The sequence below is a fragment of the Bos mutus genome, chromosome 21 (assembly GCF_027580195.1).
Source record: "Bos mutus isolate GX-2022 chromosome 21, NWIPB_WYAK_1.1, whole genome shotgun sequence".
Lineage (NCBI taxonomy): Eukaryota > Metazoa > Chordata > Mammalia > Artiodactyla > Bovidae > Bos > Bos mutus.
The window spans coordinates 67263596-67283485 of NC_091637.1; the positions used below are offsets into that span (position 1 = coordinate 67263596).

General features: G+C 43.8%; 1 protein-coding gene across 3 annotated transcripts in view; it reads right to left on the reverse strand.

The window, feature by feature from the left end:
* PPP1R13B (protein phosphatase 1 regulatory subunit 13B) overlaps nt 1-19890 on the reverse strand; it is a 75377-nt gene that overhangs the window by 14879 nt on the left and 40608 nt on the right. For all 3 annotated transcript variants that reach the window (XM_070358052.1, XM_070358051.1, XM_070358053.1), the window contains exons 4-7: nt 16641-16717; nt 5205-5306; nt 2848-3022; nt 1561-1757 (exon numbers count right to left, since the gene is read on the reverse strand). In XM_070358052.1, the coding sequence (XP_070214153.1) occupies nt 1561-1757; nt 2848-3022; nt 5205-5306; nt 16641-16717 (551 nt within the window). The remainder of the gene's footprint in view (nt 1-1560; nt 1758-2847; nt 3023-5204; nt 5307-16640; nt 16718-19890) is intronic.

The window sequence follows — 19890 nt, forward strand, 5'->3', positions numbered from 1 at the left end:
ACTGCAAGGAGATCCAACCAGTCCATTCTGAAGGAGATCAGCCCTGGGATTTCTTTGGAAGGCATGATGCTAAAGCTGAAACTCCAGTAGTTTGGCCACCTCATGCGAAGAGTTGACTCATTGGAAAAGACTCTGATGCTGGGAGGGATTGGGGGCAGGAGGAGAAGGGGACGACAGAGGATGAGATGTCTGGATGGCATCACCGACTCGATGGACGTGAGTCTGAGTGAACTCCGGGAGTTGGTGATGGACAGGGAGGCCTGGCGTGCTGCAATTCACGGGGTCGCAAAGAGTCAGACACAACTGAGCGACTGATCTGATCTTACCTGACCAGCACATACACGCTGGTACCAGACAGGAGGTAACATGTACTTTTTAAGTTTGACTGCAGTCAAAAAGTTGGAAATGCATATAAATAAATATAATACATTCATCACATTTCACCAAAAGAATTCTTAAAAACTGCACTTTTTAACAATTGCTTAAAACCATAAAAAGTAATAAATTCTTATAACACTTTATTTCATGCCATTTTAATACTGTAATATTTATATTACAGAACTTAATGGCAGCCATGAGCCAGTTTATTCCCTGTGATTAAAAATCCCCATTTCGTAAAGTGATAGAATCCTTTTTCTAGCAAGTGCTAATAGAAGCACAAATCTTGCTTCTGGCTTGACAAACCACCTGACAAACCACCTGCTGCACGCCTCCTGAGGGCTGCTGACGACTGTGTCCTCCCAAGATCCACCCTGGTCCCCAGTGTGACTGCACCAGTCAGGAGGCTGGGGCCTTCATGGTGGGGTTGTAAGAGGAGGGAGAGAAAGCAGAGCAGGTGAGGACACAGCAAGAAGGCGGCCAGGAAGGGACCCTCCCCGTGAGCTGAGTCTACCAGCACTCTGATCTGGGATTTCCAGCCTCCAGAACCGTTAAGACAGACCTGTCCGCAGTTTTAAGGCAGCCCAAGCTGACAAACACAAGGATTTAACAACAGGCATCAATCTTGTCAAAACACAGCTTACACAAAGGCCTTAGGTATCATCTGAAGCTTAGTTCTTTACCAGTTCATTATATTGCCAATTAAATTCATATCAAATTTCTGTACTAAAAGCATGCTCAGTGAGAGAAGTCACTCACAGAGAACTACAACTGCATGACTCCATTCATACGGAATTTCCAGAACAGGCAAATCCATAGAGACTCAAAGTAGAGTCACGGCTGCTTAGGGCTAGAGGGGTAGGGAGTTGTGGGGTGATGGTGAAGAGGCGTGGGGTTTCTTTTGCAAGCGGTGAAGATAGTCTAAAATCGACTGTGGTGGTGGATACAGACTCTGTGTAGATACTGAAACCACTTACTTGTAAACTGTAAATTGGTGTATCATAAACTATGAATTATAGCTCAAAGCTGTTCAAAACATTCTTTTGTACTGAATACATTTGGTGCCTACTATTAAAGTAGAATTTATTCATTTTCAATTTCTGAGGTTTACAGCCTGCACCGGAAGGACGCCCAAAAGAAGGACGTTTTAACAGAATCATTCCTCAAACTCAGGGGAGTCACCTGGAGCTCCTGGTACAGTCTTTTCAGCTCCACTGCTGCCGGTCCTGTCAGCTTGCCACTGTAAGGCTGGAACCCGTTCAGTTTTCCCTTCTTTAAATCTTCTAATTGTTGACTGAGTTGATCAACTCTTAAAATTGCAGTCTGTACTTCCTGCTTCTTTTCCTGGAACATGGCACTGAATCTTTCTATTTCAGCAGCTGTAATTTCCCATCAGTAAAGAAAAAAACATAATTAGTGGACTTGTTTTTTCATGGTATTTTGCTTTTTTTTGGGTGACAGTTCTTCATTTCTATACCTTTAACTCAACTCTGGCATTATCCTTGGGGAGAAAACCATAAGATGCATAATCCAGAACGTATTTCAACAAACATGTGACCGCTCGGAAGACAGTCATTTGCACTAATTATTTAATGTTTTAATTTTGAAGAAATTACTTATTTCATTGGCTGTGCTGGGTCTTAACTGTGGCATGTGGGATCCAGTTCCTTGACTAGGGCTTGAACCCAGGCTGCCTGCATTGGGAGCGAGGAGTCTCAGCCACTGGACCACCGGGGAAGTGCCTGAATGTTTTTAAATTAGGGCAACTGTCCCAAAGCTACCTTGGTCAAGCCACTTAGGAAGCTCAATGCACCAAAGATACCACTCTGTGAGGGCAGGACCACCCAAATCTATCTTGCTTATTACTGTAACATAAAGCAGGTACTGGGCTTCCCTGGTAGCTCAGATGGTAAAGAATCTGCCTACAATGAAGGAGACTGAGGTTCAGTTCCTGGGGAGGGAAGATCCCCTGGAGAAGGGAATTGCTACCCCCTCCAGTATTCTCACCTGGAGAATCCCATGGAGTCGCAAAGAGTCCGACACGACTGAGCAACTAATGCTACTACCACCAAAGTGGGCACTAACTGAACAGTAAAGTGACGATCCACGCACACACACGGTGAGCATCTGTGTGCTTCAGCTCAACACACAAATAGAACTGAGGCTGCTCGGTTAAAACAGAACCTCCCTCATGAACTGAGTCTTAAGAGGACCCGAGTCTTAATCCAACAGGTGGCTACAAGCGAGGTAACAGGAGGGTCTCCCTAATACCCTGCTAAGGCTGCAGAAGGTCTTCTAAGACCTCCTAGTCTCACCACGCATCCTGGCAGCTGCAGATGGCAGAGCAAAGCTCCAGCGCTTCCCTACAGCGAGCTCTGGCATCAGCTTATGACTGAGGCGCTTGGAAGCCAGCCTGTCTCACTTGGTCTATGCCTAGGGAGCGTGGACGCCCTGGGCCGCAGCACGTACATAGATTGCCATTCATGATTTTGCTGTAGTCTACTTGTCCTCTCATGGCACGGATCTTCTTCAGCTTATTTTCCTGGGCTTCAACTCGTTCTTTCAATTTCTGAAGCTTTTCATTTTCAGAAATAGACTGCTGCTGACGGCGCTCCTGTTGCTTTAGAAAATGTAAACGCTGTTCCTATCGAGAGAGGAGAATAGCTAGCTTTGAAAATTGAAATGCACAGTCATTTCTGAACACTAAAAACAGTTTAAGTGGAACCCACAGGATCTCCTGTCTTCATGAATATTAGAGAAATGCTGGACACCCCCTCACTGCCATCCTGTGTGTGAAGCCCAGCAGCCCAATCTTCCTGCTGCTGGTACCAGGTTTCCCGTGCCTACAAAGCAGCTTCCACGGGTCCCTTGCTTAACCTCCTAAAGGAAATGAGCACTGACCAGCAGATTTTATACTGAAAAGAGAGAAGGTGATTAGTAAGGAGATGAACCTCTAATCTGCTAAGTGGCAGGGACCCTGGAGGAAGTGCTTGTTTTCTTTAGGACTAGTTTCTTCAAAAGGAATCAAACATTTTATCATCAAACAAGAACAGGACAGCCCTACAGTAAAAGCACATGTAACACTCTTCAATAGTTTTTTTACCCCACTCATGTGAAGGCATACCTACAGGATAACAGCACTACTGTGGTCCTATCCGTATGCATGAATATACCTAAGGAGAGGTTTACATGTGACTGCAGGCATGACACGTGCAACCTAAGGAAGGGGATATGAGCTTAAACATGGAATAACCCGCATCAACTTGAGTTACACTGCTGAAAATATCAAAGATTCCTTTCAATAGCAGTACCCCTGAATCAATATTTGGAGAGAAAAAGAAAAGCAGAATTAGAAAAGCTTATGATGACATAATACCATGTACATTTCATCTTAGAAACATTATTAATGGAATGAATATATCTTCCAATTTACATAGCTTTTAATTGTTCTTTATCCTTGTATTACTAATAAATCCAATAAACTTTGCAAGACTACTTTCAAAAACAAGTCCAATTTAAACTGTTATTAACATGAATATGGACAGAGTCACATGGTCATTCAATAAATGAAAATAAGTTGAACTGGACATTTGGTTACTAAGCTCTCTCTACAGAGAAAGCAGTAAGAACCTGGGCAGTGATGTCTGCGTGTTCTCTGTGTAGCAGTGTCAGGACAGTTAAGATCATTAGGTCAGGAATCATGCTCAGCAGGCATGGGAGATAGGTCTGATGTTTCAGTCCAAGACTAAACCACTATTCAGAACAGTTGTGAAACCAAGCCATCAGTGTGGGGCCATCCCGGGTACAAAAGCCCTACTGTGTCCCCATTTCTGGTTTATAGGAAGAGGGCTTCAGACTCCTACCCCTTCCCTGAGTCCAAAAGGCAGACTCACACAGTCACTAACCAGGGCAGCGAGGGGATGCAGAGACAAAGCAGGAGCTGTCGGGAAACAGGGTCCTGGCCCCTCCGCCTGCCTCCCCGCTCCCCCGGGGACACACTGCACAACCTATCCTGAGCTCCTCTGCAGAAATTTAGGCCTCACCGGGTGGAGGCTGGTAACTCCAGGCTGAGCACAAGACTCCTAGACACCAGCCTGTTATCTCACCAACCTATCAGAACACAATTACACACTGCAGTCTTCACCCCAAATTTTGCCTATTAAAAAAAATACATTCCTGAGAACCATCAATGAGTTTGGATTTTTTGAGCATGAGCCAACTGTTCTCCTTGCCCGGCTCTGCAATAAAGCTTTCTCTTTTCCAAACTCCAACATTTCCATTTTGGTTTCTTTGGCTTCATTATGGGTGGGCAATAGTTTCAAATCCTGTGACAGAGTTTCGGTGACACATCGAGTCCTCGGTGTATACAGTGAGTGCCTACCATGCCCCAAACAGAGTTCTTGCAGGGCAGGGTACGAGGAAGCCAGTGTCTTCGGGGCCCATGACCAGCGTCTTATTGCGGACCGCTGGCTTCCTCTAGAACACTAATGCCAACCACGCCAGCTGAGAACACACCCAGAGGAGAAAGAAGGGGACGATGGACAGCATCTTTTCTTTCCAAATTTTATCTACAAGTGGGTTAAGTTCAACCGCTTCCTGTCCTGGGGGTCTGAGTGTGCAAGTCAAGGGTCAGATGCTCTTGCCCGATACTTCCCCAATGTCAAGAAGCCACAGTGTGCCCTTCTTATCACAGAAGCGATCATGAAGAGGGACAATGTTTACCACTGTGGGAGCACAGTTCTACTCACACGGATCAGCCATGGAATCTAAACTAACGCTGAAGAACACTCTTGCTGACCGTTCCCCACTGCCACTTAGTAACGTACCTTGGCAACCAGCATCTGCTGCTGGTTTTCAATCTGCTGTTGCTGCCGAGCTGCCATATCTTGGAGTTCTGAGAGGGTAAGTTCAACACGTGGATTCCCAACCTATAGAGAACAAAACACGCTCAGACTGGAATGGATGCTTGTCTGCGTCATCATTTTTCTCTAATGTCAGAATGCACACACATCAAGATTTTTAAATAGGTTCCCTAGAAGTTAGAGGAACATAAGTTAGTTTACTTTCTCCTAAGAACCTTTCCTCATTGTTGACTGCTTCTATTAAATTTATTTGAGTAAATGGGGATGTCAAATGTTTAAGAGTACACAAACTAAAAAATAAATGTGCAGGTGACACCTAAGGGCAAATGTCATTTCACTGCCACCTGGTCTCGAGAAGCAGAAATGCATCAAAGATTCTGAAATATAAATATCTCATTAAAAACACCATCAGTATGGCCTACACCAAAGACTGACCCACGATCGACAGAGCATTATCCACATCCGCAGGAGTGGCAACTGATGGAATCTGGAAGCATGTCCCCATCCTGTTACTGACAGGATGCATTTTTTTGTGCTCATCATGAGCTTTCAGTTCAGTTAAGTCGCTCAGTCGTGTCCGACTCTTTGCGACCCCATGAATCGCAGCACGCCAGGCCTCCCTGTCCATCACCAACTCCCGGAGTTCACTCAGACTCACGTCCATCGAGTCGGTGATGCCATCCAGACATCTCATCCTCTGTCGTCCCCTTCTCCTCCTGCCCCCAATCCCTCCCAGCATCAGAGTCTTTTCCAATGAGGCAACTCTTCGCATGAGGTGGCCAAACTACTGGAGTTTCAGCTTTAGCATCATGCCTTCCAAAGAAATCCCAGGGCTGATCTCCTTCAGAATGGACTGGTTGGATCTCCTTGCAGTCCAAGGGACTCTCAAGAGTCTTCTCCAACACCACAGCTCAAAAGCATCAATTCTTTGGCACTCAGCTTTCTTCCCAGTCCAACTCTCACATCCATACATGACTACTGGAAAAGCCATAGCCTTGACTAGATGGACCTTTATTGGCACAGTAATGTCTCTGCTTTTGAATATGCTATCTAGCTTGGTCATAACTTTCCCTCCAAGGAGTAAGCGTCTTTTAATTTCATGGCTGCAATCACCATCTGCAGTGATTTTGGAGGCCCCAAAAATAAAGTCTGACACTTTCCACTGTTTCCCCATCTATTTGCCATGAAGTGATGGGACCGATGCCATGATCTTCATTTTCTGAATGTTGAGCTTTAAGCCAACTTTTTCACTCTCCTCTTTCACTTTCATTGAGGCTTTTTTTAGTTCCTCTTCACTTTCTGCCATAAGGGTGGTGTCAGCTGCATATCTGAGGTTATTGATATTTCTCCCAACAATCTTGATTCCAGCTTGTGTTTCTTCCAGTCCAGCGTTTCTCATGAGGTACTCTGCATATAAGTTAAATAAGCAGGGTGACAATATACAGCCTTGACATACTCCTGTTCCTATTTGGAACCAGTCTGTTGTTCCGTGTCCAGTTCTAACTGTTGCTTCCTGACCGGCATAAAGATTTCTCAAGAGGCAGGTCAGGTGGTCTGGTATTCCCATCTCTCTCAGACTTTTCCACAGTTTATTGTGATCCACACAGTCAAAGGCTTTGGCATAGTCAATAAAGCAGAAATAGATGTTTTTCTGGAACTCTCCTGCTTTTTCGATGATCCAGCGGATGTTGGCAATTTGATCTCTGGTTCCTCTGCCTTTTCTAAAACCAGCTTGAACATCTGGAAGTTCACGGTTCACGTATTGCTGAAGCCTGGAGAATTTTGAGCATTACTTTACTAGCGTGTGAGATGAGTGCAACTGTGTGGTAGTTTGAGCATTCTTTGGCATTGCCTTTCTTTGGGATTGGAATGAAAACTGACCTTTTCCAGTCTTGTGGCCACTGCTGAGTTTTCCAAATTTGCTGGCATATTGAGTGCAGCACTTTCACAGCATCATCTTCCAGGAAAGCTCAACTGGAATTCTATCACTTCCACTAGCTTTGTTCGTAGTGATGCTTCCTAAGGCCCACTTGACTACATATTCCAGGATGTCTGGCTCTAGGTGAGTGATCACACCATCGTGATTATCTTGGTCAAGAAGTACAGTTCTTCTGTCATGAACCTTGCTCTAAAGTAATTATTTCCCACTTATGAACTCATTTAAGCCTTAAAATGACACTCTCAGGCAGAGATCATTACAGCTCCATTCTACAGATGAGAAAATAAGCAGAGAGAGGTTCAAATAATATGCCCCAGGTCAGTTGCATGGACAGAGAAGGATGCAGAGGTTTGTTCCTGACCATCTCCTACAGCACCCCCTTCTAGACTGGACGTGTGACATGCACTGCATCACACAATCTTCACAACAGACCTGTGCAGGCAAATGAGCCCACACTGCAGAGGAATCCCGGGGGAAAGGCAGAGGGATATGGCTAAGGACACAGAGCTGGCAGAGGGCCAGAGCTCCGATTCCAGCCACGCCTGTCTTCCTTTGGCCTTCTCCAGCCCATGGGTCACACCACGCAGGTGCACAGCCCCTCCTTGGAGCTCCACGGTCCATCTCTGGGCTCCTCTGTACTCTGGGCCTCTTGTAACTTTTCACAAGGGTACCAAGCCCTGTTCCTCCGACTTCTGTCCTCCCCAAATCATATGGTGGTAAGCCCATTCTGGACTGTTAGAAAGTGGAATCAGGATTTAATTAACTGGAGCCCCCATTCTGTTTATCTAAAGTCCTGATAAAGCAATGTGGAGCAAGTTCCTTTTCTAAACCAGGTGCTGTAAACTGTCAAGTTACAGAAATTTCATTTGAGATTGGTTCATTCTACAAAAATGCCCCACCTGTCACAATGCACTCAAATTTCTGCTTTAATATTAAGAAAGTGTTCTGATTTCCATCTACTGAGATTTTTGCAGTCACCACCACAAGGAATTTTTAAATTACTTATTTTTGGCTGCGCTCGGTCTTTGCCGCTGCGCACGCTTTCTCTGGTTCCGGCGAGCAGGGGCCACCGTTAATTACAACGCGTGGGGTTCTCGTTGCCGTGGCTTCTCTTGGTGCAGAGCACAGGCTCTCGGCGCGTGGGCTTTTGTAGTTGCGGCTTGTGAGTTTAGTTTGTCCCATGGCATGTGGAAGCTTCCCGAACCAGGGACTGAACCCATGTTCCCTGCACTGGCAGGTGGATTCTTCATCAGGGAAGTTCAACAAAAGGTATTTTTGAAACTTTCAGAAACATATTTTCGACTAGAGAAAAATGAAGTTCCTGTAACAAATCTTTCACTTTACATTAATTTCATAATTTTACAACTTGAAAAAACCCCAAAACTTAGCTCTTTGGTCTCCCCTCCCCACCAAGGGCTTAAAATAACAATGAAAAGACGACGGAGGAGAAACTGAACGGTTGCGTGTTCTGATATTTACACTTGTGAACAAGACACAGCTCTCTGTATGTGTTATGTGTGTCTCTAATTATAAACTAAGATATATTATATTGACATAAGTAATTCAGATATTGTATCTTAGGTATATACTAATATATATTGTACTTTAATAGAAATTTTCCCTGGTGGCTCAGATGGTAAAGGTCTGCCTACAATGTGGGAGACCCAGGTTCAATCCCTGGGTCAGAAAGATCCTCTGGAGAAGGAAATGGCAACCCACTCCAGTTCTCTTGCCTGGAATATCCTATGGACAGAGGAGCGCGGTAGGCTACAGTCCATGAGGTCGCAAAGAGTTGGACACGACTGAGCCACTTCACTTTCAAAACATCTATATGTCACGTGGGCTAGCCCAACACAAAGCTCTTAATCTGAAGTTGAATAGAAATTTTATTGATGTAGATATTACAAACATAAAACTGTATAAATCTGTGTTCAGCTCAGTGAATTATTTCAAAGTGAACACACCTGTGTAACTTAACTTTATTTTAAATGGGTTATAAAAACACAAGCCACCATAAACTTGTAAGTCAAAAGATAGGCAACATTTTATACTTTAGTACATATTCCCTAATTTGTTCAATGTGAAAATTTAGCAGCAAGCATCTTTTCAGGGTTTTTTTTTAAAGAAAACAAAAACCTCTGATGCAAATTCGATCCTTTTATGACAGGCCTAACAGCATGTATTTCTCCATGTAAACTAAACCCCAGAGGAATAATTTTAAATTCTCCATATGAACTCAATTTATTCAGACAAACCTATGACCTAATTCCTCACTTATTTCTTTTCATTGCATCTAATAAGAAGAAATCAAATCCTGCTCCCTTGGGCACTTGAAGGTCCCTCATTATGGTAGTTATCTGATGAGATCAACTCCAGGTTAGAGAGAGGACAAGTCACTTCCACGACCAGTAAAATGAGTGGGAAAGTTCTCTCGGGACAGCTCTGCAGGCCCATGCAAAGGACTCAGCTCCCCAGCCTTGACAGGGTGGAGGGGTCAGGAGAACTGGAGTTATTTTTTTGTTTGAGCACTATACATGTTTGAAATCATGGTAAGTCATTTACTCTTGATATGCCAGATATAATCCCAGACACTGTAAGTAATAAAAAAGTAAAATGCAGTTGGTCCCTGTTTCCAATGAGCGAGCCTCTCTTCTGCTGAATGAGATAAGAATCCATCAAGTTCAACCATGAGGAATGGAACCTGAGCTCAGTTCTCTATTCTGATATTCTCACTGTGAAATAAAACGAGCATTCTCCCAGCGCAGCGGTGAGGACTTGCGCGTCATCGTGCACTCCTGTGAAAAGTGCACTGTGCGGCTGGCACCATCTTGGAAAGCCTGCGAGCAGCTCAGAAAAGCAGGACCACAGCCGGCTGCCCTGGTCCACCTGAGACCTGCAGGTCTGAGAACACAAAGCGCCTCTTAAAGCCTCACACCCCAAAGAGCTACGAGTCCAAATGAGAAGCCGAGCCCTCCTCACATTACTGCTCCTGACTTTACAGAAATTCCGTGTAAAAACATTATCTCATGGGCTTGAAAACAGATCCTCCAGCCCAGTCAAGCTCTGGATGACTGTGATTCTGGCCAACACCTTGATTACAGTGTCACAAGAGACCCTGAATCCAAGTCACCCAGCCAAGCCCTGACTTCCTGACCCCTAGAAACTACATAGATACTATAATGTGCTGTTTATTTCATAACACTGTTAATAAAAATCCCATGATTTTCTAATTTTTATGTTCCTAAATTTAAGATCAGCAACTTTAAAAAATTGATAAGCATATATTCTAACCCGTTTCTTTTTTTTTTTTTTTTTTAGTTTTTTTCTTTCTAACCCATTTCTGACACAAAACTTCAAAAACATACATAATGGCAGTAAGTTAACAAAATGAAATGACAGGCTAGTATATTAAACACACAGTGAAATTTTTCACATTTACTTTAACTGAGGCATAATTTACAGACCATAAGCACACCATGTGAAGTATGCTGCTGCATTAGGTGACCACTGCACATCACAGTCTAACCACCACCCCAGTCAACACAATGCCGCCATCATCCCAGAAAGCTCCCCTCCGAGCTTCCCAGTCAATTGTACCCCACCCGTGGGGGTGGGGGCGGTTGCGCCCCGATCACCAAGCCCTGTGTGCTGAGAAGTTCACTAGGCAGGGTCACTTCCTGGGTCTGCTTCTTTCCCTCAGCACGGCGTCGTAGAATCCGTCCATGCCGCTCCTCTCTGCTGTCGACAGCACTCACTTGTATAAGCACTTTCATTTTCCCGCTCATCTGCTCATGAGCGTTCAGGTCGTTTCCACTCCTTAGCTATGAGGGATAAAGCCATCTTGAACATTCATGCACCAGTATTTTTGTGGACAAATGTTCTGGCTTATTTTGGGTAACTGATGTCAAGAAGTGAAGCTGGGGACTGAGCGCTGTGTGGTTAAGTGCTCGTTTCACTCACTCAAACTGACAAACTGCTCTCCAGCGTGAAGCATCATCCTACACTCTCCCAGCGACACACACGAGTTCCAGCTTCACCTCATCCTCGCTGACATCATCCTACACTCTCCCAGCGACACACAAGAGTTCCAGCTTCACCTCATCCTCGCTGACATTTGGCGTTGTCAGGGTTTATATTTTAATTATCCTCTTTTTAAAATAAAATGGTAACCTCTTGGTGAAGAAAGAATCTCATATAATGGTATTTTATTTTGATAAGAATGAAAAAGGTAAGCATAAAAATGTTATTAAGCTATCAACCCCAAATGCACCATAATCAGATTTTCAGTAAATAAGCTAGCTCAATTTGCTAAAAGTTAGACGTAAACGGGGACTTATTGGCTAATGTCTCATTTGTACTAATTATGTTGAATCACAACTAAGAAAGCCAACAAAATAAAGTATGCTTGACAAACAGGCTATCAGAACTAGATTTTTTAGATATTAACTACAACCCACTTGATAATTATGGTTAAAAGCTTTAGATCACAAGTCAGTTGATAACATGGCTTTAGTCAAATGTGTTTTCATCTCCTCAAGTAATTTGTTTTATATATAATTTTGAAATTGGTTCTGCAATAATTCATTTATTAAAAACATATAATAAGGTTTCTTAACACAAACCATTGTAGACAATTACGCAATACACTTGTCTTCCATCTTAAGCCTCTAATTATGTTTTTATAGATATTTAGTTTTTCAAATATTAGTAAAAAGACTTAGCTTTATCTCCCATTTATTGTACTGTGAAAACATTCTGCCAACATGTGCTAAATGTATTTTTCCAATACGTGCCCCAAACTATCAAAGACCAAAAATTTGTCTGTGAAAACAAAAGGATTCATCACCGCACACAGTATCTGTTCAGTTAATGACTCCTCACTACCACAGTTCCTAGAAAATGACGCCATTTTCCAGACAGCTTTCTTTGGTATAGTGACTCATCCAAAACACATTAGTAAGTGCTGTGTTGCTGTTCAGTCGCCAAGTGGTATCCGACTTTGCAGAGTAAGAAGTGACACTGTGACACTAGTTTCAAGCAAACAGTTGGTTTGAACGAAGCGTGTCCCGTGTGGCTCCGCGGGAGGGGACCCTCGGGAGCTGGGCAGCTTTCCCCAGATGCCACGCCCCCGTGCGCCGCCCCTTCCTTCGTGGCTCCTGTGCTGCATCCTCTGGTGGGGGGACCTCACAGCCATGACGACGGCCATGTGCTGAGTCCTGTGAGTCCTCCGAGCAAACTGCTGACACCGAGGGTAGTCCTGGGACCCCCGGATACAGGCACACACATTAAGGATAAATCAGTTTGCCTTTACACCATAAAGTCAAATCAGATCTTCAGAATTCTATTGGACAAGTGAGCTCCGAATGCTTACGGCAGTGTGTACATATAACCTGGACGTTCCCAGACGGGCAGAGCAACAGTGTCACACGAGGGTCTTCAGGCCCACCTCACACTTACTGAATGAAAAGTTCTGCCAGTGGGGCCGGGGCCTTTGTTTCTTAGACAGCTGACTTTGTGCCCTGCACTGCGGGGAGAGCAGTTGCCTCAGCAGCTGCTGGCAGGCATGGGGCACGCAGGTTCAGGTGCTGTTATTCTAGGTCCAGGGTACACGGCAAAAACATTTTTGGAGAAGGATATTTTTAACATCTTATTAACTTTAAAAAATGCACATAAAAGTGCTTTGTAGACAATAAAGTGCTTCACAAAGGTAACATATTATTAGGCTTAAAAGGCAGATGTGGTGCCATAAACACCGTAACCTCTTAGATGTCAGCACAAGAGTCACGCCTCCTCACCAGCTCTCAACCTTCCTCTAATTATAAGCTCGCATGTAGGCTGCAAACACAGCTTTAATTTTGGTTTCAGGTTTCAGTTTTGTTGATCTTGACACGTAAACATCACCTCCATGTTTACAACAAACAACCTCATCCTGGAAAGATCAAGGACCCATTGCGTCGAAACTCACCATACTGTTACTGATCTCCTTTCCTCCTGAGTCCCTTTGGTTTATTATATACACACACACACAGTCCCCGCCTATTTGATATACTTATTTCTCTTCCCCTGAAGTTCAGGCCACAGGAAATCTTAGAACACAAAGGGATCTTCAAGATTCTGTTGGACAGCTAAGTTCTGAATGCTTTGGACAGTGGGTACATGCATCCTGGAGGTTCCCAAACCTGGCAGGGCAACAGTATTATATGAGTCTTCCAGGCCCATCCCAGCCTTACTGAATCAGAAGTTCTGCCTGTGGGGCCTGGGCCTTTATTCCTTCAGACTTTCTGAAGCACATACGCCTGCCAGAACCCCACAGAGGTTTCAGACTCAGAGTGCACCAGCAAGTCAAAAGGCAGGAATAGGAAAAGGATTTGTGGAATGATCTTTAGCAACTGGAGGGTAAGGAAGGAGAATCCTTAATCCTGACAGGAGGAACAGTTCTCCCTGAGTGGCACTCAAAAGGAGAAAACAATCCAGTACCCCACCTGGCCCTACAGTGGTTAGTATCTGAAAAATCTGAAACACCATTAAATGCTTTTCAACTTTATAACTAGTGTATAAAAAAGTACTCAGTTCAGTTGCTCAGTCGTGTCCAACTCTTTGCGACCCCATGAACTGCAGCACACAAGGCTTCCCTGTCCATCACCAACTCCCAGAGCCCACCCAAACCCACGTCCATCAAGTCGGTGATGCCATCCAGCCATCTCATCCTCTGTCGTCCCCTTCTCCTCCTGCCCTCAATCTTTCCCAACATCAGGGTCTTTTCAAATGAGTCAGCTCTTCACATCAGGTGGCCAAAGTATTGGAGTTTCAGCTTCAACATCAGTCCTTCCAATGAACACCCAGGACTGATCTCCTTTAGGATGGACTGGCTGGTCTCCAAGGGACTCTCAAGAGTCTTCTCCAACACCACAGTTCAAAAGCCTCAATTCTTCGGCAACGCACACATCCATACATGATCACTGGAAAAACCACAGCCTTGACTAGATGGACCTTTGTTAGCAAAGTAATGTCTCTGCTTTTCAATATGCTATCTAGCTTGGTCATGACTTTCCTTCCAAGGAGTAAGCGTCTTTTAATTTCATGGCTGCAATCACCATCTGCAGTGATTTTGGAGCCCAGAAAAATAAAGTCAGCCACTGTTTCCACTGTTTCCCCGTCTATTTGCCATGAAGTGATGGGACTGGATGCTATGATCTTAGTTTTCTGAATGTTGAGCTTTAAGCCAACTTTTTCACTCTCCTCTTTCACTTTTATCAAGAGGCTCTTTAGTTCTTCTTCACTTTCTGCCATAAGGGTGGTGTTGTCTGCATATCTGAGGTTATTGATACTTCTCCCGGCAATCTTGATTCCAGCTTGTGCTTCTTCCAGTCCAGCGTTTTCTCATGATGTACTCTGCGTATAAGTTAAATAAGCAGGGTGACAATATACAGCCTTGACGTACTCCTTTTCCTATTTGGAACCAGTCTGTTGTTCCATGTCCAGGTCTAACTATTGCTTCCTGACCTGCGTACAGGTTTCTCAAGAGGCAGGTCAGGTGGTTTGGTATGCCCATCTCTTTCAGAATTTTCCAGTTTATTGTGATCCACACAAAGTCTTCGGTATAAACAAAGTATAAAAGTCTTTAATTATGCTCAGATAAAAGCATACAGATATTATCAGCACTGACAACACAGAAGCACAGCTGAAGAAGCTAGAAGGGAGGAGGGAGATGGAGAAAGGGGAGGGTTGCTGAGAGCCTCGTCTTACGAGAAGGGAGGTCCAGAGACATGGTTTCAAGGCGACTGTACAAATAAACAGAGATGTATCATTTAAAGTCACGATGGTAATCGATAAAAGAAAGACAATTGAAAGCCAGTAACATGAAGCTGGAAAGTAGAGGGGCAAAGTGCCTTGCTCAAATTCAGCTAGTTAGAAAGTTCTGAAGCCAGTGTCTGAAGATGGGCCCTCTGCACTCCAGGCCCGTTTCTCTCACCCATGTGTGACCATGCCAAGCACTGTGCTAGGCAGTAACATGCCGAAGCTACACATCCAGTGAGGGCAGAGCCAGAAAAAGAAATATTCTTCAGCCTGAAAACTATTTGGAAAAGTTACTATGAAAATTTCCAGAAAAGACCATGATTAAAATTTCTCTCATTCTTCATTCTCCTCTCATTCATTCATCGTCATTCATTCATTTCTGCTCTTTCAACACAAATTTCTTAAAAAGAATCCATCTGCTTGGACAAACTTCTTCCCCTATAACCAATGTCAGGCCTTTTCTCCAACTCTACATCAGATGACAAAGGAAGTCCTCTCTCCTGGAGACACCTATGATGACTTCAACCCGTCAGCCATCTTGTCTTTTAAAACCTGACGGAGGATCAAGACATCAACACTGAAGACACAAAGCGAGTCTGCACGCCTGTCTCTCAGTCCAGAGACGAGCCCATCTGCCTCCGGGGGACGGAGCCCGCAGCTGCGGTTCCAGGACCTGCCGTGGCAGCAGCACGTAGAGGGCATTGGAGGGCACTGCTCTGCTGGAGACCACCCAGTGCATGGGCACAGTGAGGATGATGAGACCAAGACCGCTCAGGCTGCTGTGTCACACCTTCATAGAAAGGAGCGAAATACTCGACAAAGGTGACAACTTCCACTGTGAAAACACACAGGGAAACCCAAGGCAATGGGGCTGAGGGGCCACAGCGGGGCGCTCTCTCACACGCAGCTCTAGACACCAGTGCAGATCCCAACCCAACAGGAAGAGGCGTACCGTGTGTCCCCAGAGGAAGAAACACCACTCACGGCCAACTGGCAGAAGAAGAACCACCTCCTCCTTGCCTGGCAACAATGCAGCTAAGGAAAGGCCACCAAACTTCAAACTCCCAGTTTCCTCCAAAAGACTTTTTCTTGATAACAGCCCCTCCCAATCTCCCCTTCTCCTCTATAAAAGTGTTTCCTCTTGTTTCAGAGGACTTGCATGTGGCTGTCCATAGCTGCATGTCCTGAATTACAGTTTTTTGCTGTTCCCAAATAAACTTGTTTTGCTGGTAAATAATTGGTAGTTTTACTGTTTTAGGTTAGTACTACTCAAAAAATAATTCTTTAAAAATAAATTATACAGCTTCTCTGGTGGTCCAGTGGTTATGAATCTGCCTTGCAATGCAGGGGACACTGTTTCCATCCCTGGTCCAAGAAGAGTCCACAAGCCGTGCAGCAGCTAAGCCCGTGAGCCACAACTCTTGAGCCCCAGTTCTAGAGTCCATGTGCCCCAGAGCCCGCGTTCTGCAACGAGAAAAGCCACCTCCACGAGAAGCCTCCACACCGGAACGAGAGCAGCCCCCGACGACTGCAGCTAGAGAGAGCCTGCACACAGCAATGGAGATTTAGCACAGTCGAAATAAATATTAACAATTAAATTATAACCAAAATTCATTAGTACCTATAAAAAGCAAACTTGTTCAATAAAATTCACTATTACTTACCCCATTTTCAGTGCGTTTTTCTCCAGGTACATTTGTTACATTTCTCTGAGTTCTTTGCTCCTGGGTCTGACGGCCACCTAGAGAAATGAGAGTCCCAAACTTACTAAAAGACATCCTGCTGTGCTGCTGCTAAGTCGATTTAGTCGTGTCTGACTCTGTGTGACCCCATAGACGGCAGCCCACCAGGCCCCCCTGTCCCTGGGATTCTCCAGGCAAGAACACTGGAGTGGGTTGCCATTTCCTTCTCCAATGCATGAAAGTGAGAAGTGAAAGTGAAGTCGCTCAGTCGTGTCCGACTCTTAGCGACCCCATGGACTGCAGCCTACCAGGCTCGTCCGTCCACGGGATTTTCCAGGCAAGAGTACTGGAGTGCACTGCCACTGCCTTCTCTGATATCCTAGAAAAACCATATTTTATAATTTCTTCACTTATTCAAATATTTATTGAGCACAAGTATAAAATACCAGGCTGGACAGCTCAAAAATTAGTACAGTTGAAAAAATGTTTTATAATCAACATAAAGTTGTTTAAATGAATTTTTTTCTATATTCTATTTCAGAATCTTGAAACTGATTTATCAAAAAGTGTCTAACACTTAAAAATGGTCAAGATGGTAAATTTCATGTTATTTGTATTTTATATATATTATCTATTTTTATTAAAAATTAAAGCTTTTATTTTAGGAGAGACTAAAATAATGACCTTTATGAGAAAATAATCTAGAAAAAGAATGGATATATGTATACATATAACTAATTCACCTTACTGTAAATCTGAAACTACCATAGCATTGTAAATCAACTGTATTTTGATAAAAATTTTAAAAGAGACAAAAATAGAACTTATAATATCCAATAATTTAAAAACTAATGCACAAACTGATCTTCACTACTAGGGTTAAAACTGAGATGGGATACTATCTTCTGAATTCTCCTTTGTTCTATAAAAATATATATATTTTTTTAATTTTTAAGGGTTTCAAATTTAAACTGGCAAAATTTTCCTGCCATTACTTTTTTAAAAAAAGTGTGCTGCGGTTTTGTGCCAGGTGAGTCCACAGTCACAAACGGCTGTGCTGCGCTGGATGCCTGCTGCTCCTCTGCTCGTCTCTCACCTGATGCTGTTTTGAGAATTATCACACCCCAGAGCCTACTTTATTACTAAGAAAACATAACTTCAAAGGGTCATTAACCTGATGTTAAAATAAAGAGAAAAGAATAACATGTTTTCTTCTATTTCTTTCCTGCTACTTTGCAAGTTTTGAAGAAACATTATATTATGGAAAATACTGCCTCACCTTAAGCCATACATTCTCAGAGAGTGCTATCACCCCCAAGGAAGCAAAGACTGGCTCTTGGGAGATTAAAAAATCTTACTCTTTTTATGCATAAAGCCAAGCTACTGAGTACATAAGCAGACACAGAGCACATCTGATGGGGAAGCAGGGCAAGTAAGAATCCAATACCCAATGCAGGGCCCTTAGGGAGGCCATGAGTGAAAAACAAGGGTAAATACATGGGAACGACGGAGCGTGCAACCAAACACAGTCACATGACACGCAACAGGCGCTTCATAACAGCTGTTCTCTGTTAGCAGAAATTACATATACACACATTCTGGAGTATGGTATCTACCAGTTTACAGGATAAATTAAACTCTTTACTGAAAGTAATAGTACTTCTTTGAAATAAGGTGCTCAGGTTAATTTAATATTCTATAATTGCTGCTTCTTCCAAACAATAAACAATCAAATTAGAATACTATAAAACACAGAGAAATTATACCAAGGGTCGCTTAATCTTTGATGGTGAAGAAGAAACGTGATGATTTTGTACTCCAAAGTCAGAAAACAGTAAGAGCTGCCATTTAGTGAGCACCGCAGCAGGACACCTCACTAACTGCCACCGCAACCGTGCGCACCACACACAGCAGGAAGCGGAGGCACAGGGGTGTGACGCCAGGCGCCCCAGCCCACACCCAGCAAGCAGCAGGACTAGCGCTGGACCCAGGCGGCTCCGCTCCAAACTCCACTCCATCAGCTCTGCACTCTAGCCAATGCCCTGCACGTGACCTGCGTCGCGTTCCTTTACACACTAGGCTCCTGTTCCCCCAAGTGTGAAGGTGACGGGAGGTGACGGGAGTCCTCCGCGCTCCCCTCTAGCTTCCACACAGAGAATTCAGTCCGACTCTTTGAAGTGCGGGATGTCCTCCACTTCTGCCAATGCTGTTATTAAACATTCTAGCTTTGCTGACGTGACGAGTGAAATACAGTATCTCGCTGTGTTCCCTGCACTGCTTTCTTTAGGAGTTTATGGATGGACGTCTTTCCATATATTCCCAGGCCATATGTATTTCCTCTTTGCTATGAACTGCATGTTTGTATATTTTGCCCATTAAAAAAAAAAAAACTGGTTTTAAAAAACCTCACAAATAGGGACTTCCCTGGCAGTCCAGTGGTTAAGACTCCTTGCTTCCAAAGCAGAGGACCTAGGATAGATACCTGGTTGGGGAACTAAGATCCCACATGCTCCATGGCACGGCCAAAAACAACACAAACAAAAAGAAACCAACAGGGATAATGTGCAATAAAATAGTCTTCTTTTGACAAAAAGATGTCCTTCCAATTTTTTTTTAATATCAGAAGTAATCCACAATCACTGTTAAACAACAAGTTAAGGGATTTTTTCTTAACTGTACAGTGTATATGCTTTCCAAAAAAAAAAAAAAAGATTCCCTTATTTAAATTTTAATTAAAAAATGAGTAATTTATGGGAGACTGGTATTGGTATATGCACACTCCTGTATATAAAATAGATAACTAATAAGAACCTACTGTGTAGCATAGGGTACTCTACTCAATGCTCTATAATAGCCTATATGAGAAAAGAATCTTCAAAACGTGGATGTATGTACATGACAACCGCCTCACTCTGCTGCACACCTGAAACTAACACAACACTGCAATTCAACGATGCTCCAATAACAAGTTTTCAAAACAAGTAGTGTGTCCCCACTGTTCCAAATTCAAAAGGAGCAAGAAGGCATACTTGACCAGTTTCCCCTCTCTCCTTCCCCAGAGGCCAGCCATGTGACCAGGGTCTTACTGATGGTTCCACAGATACTACACACACACACCAGCCAATGCAGACCACGCCACTACTCTTTCATCTGTTACACAGAAGGCAGCACGTGTGTACACGGTGCTTACTCAGGGAACGAGTGTAGGAGGTGGTTCAGGACAGGGCGCGGC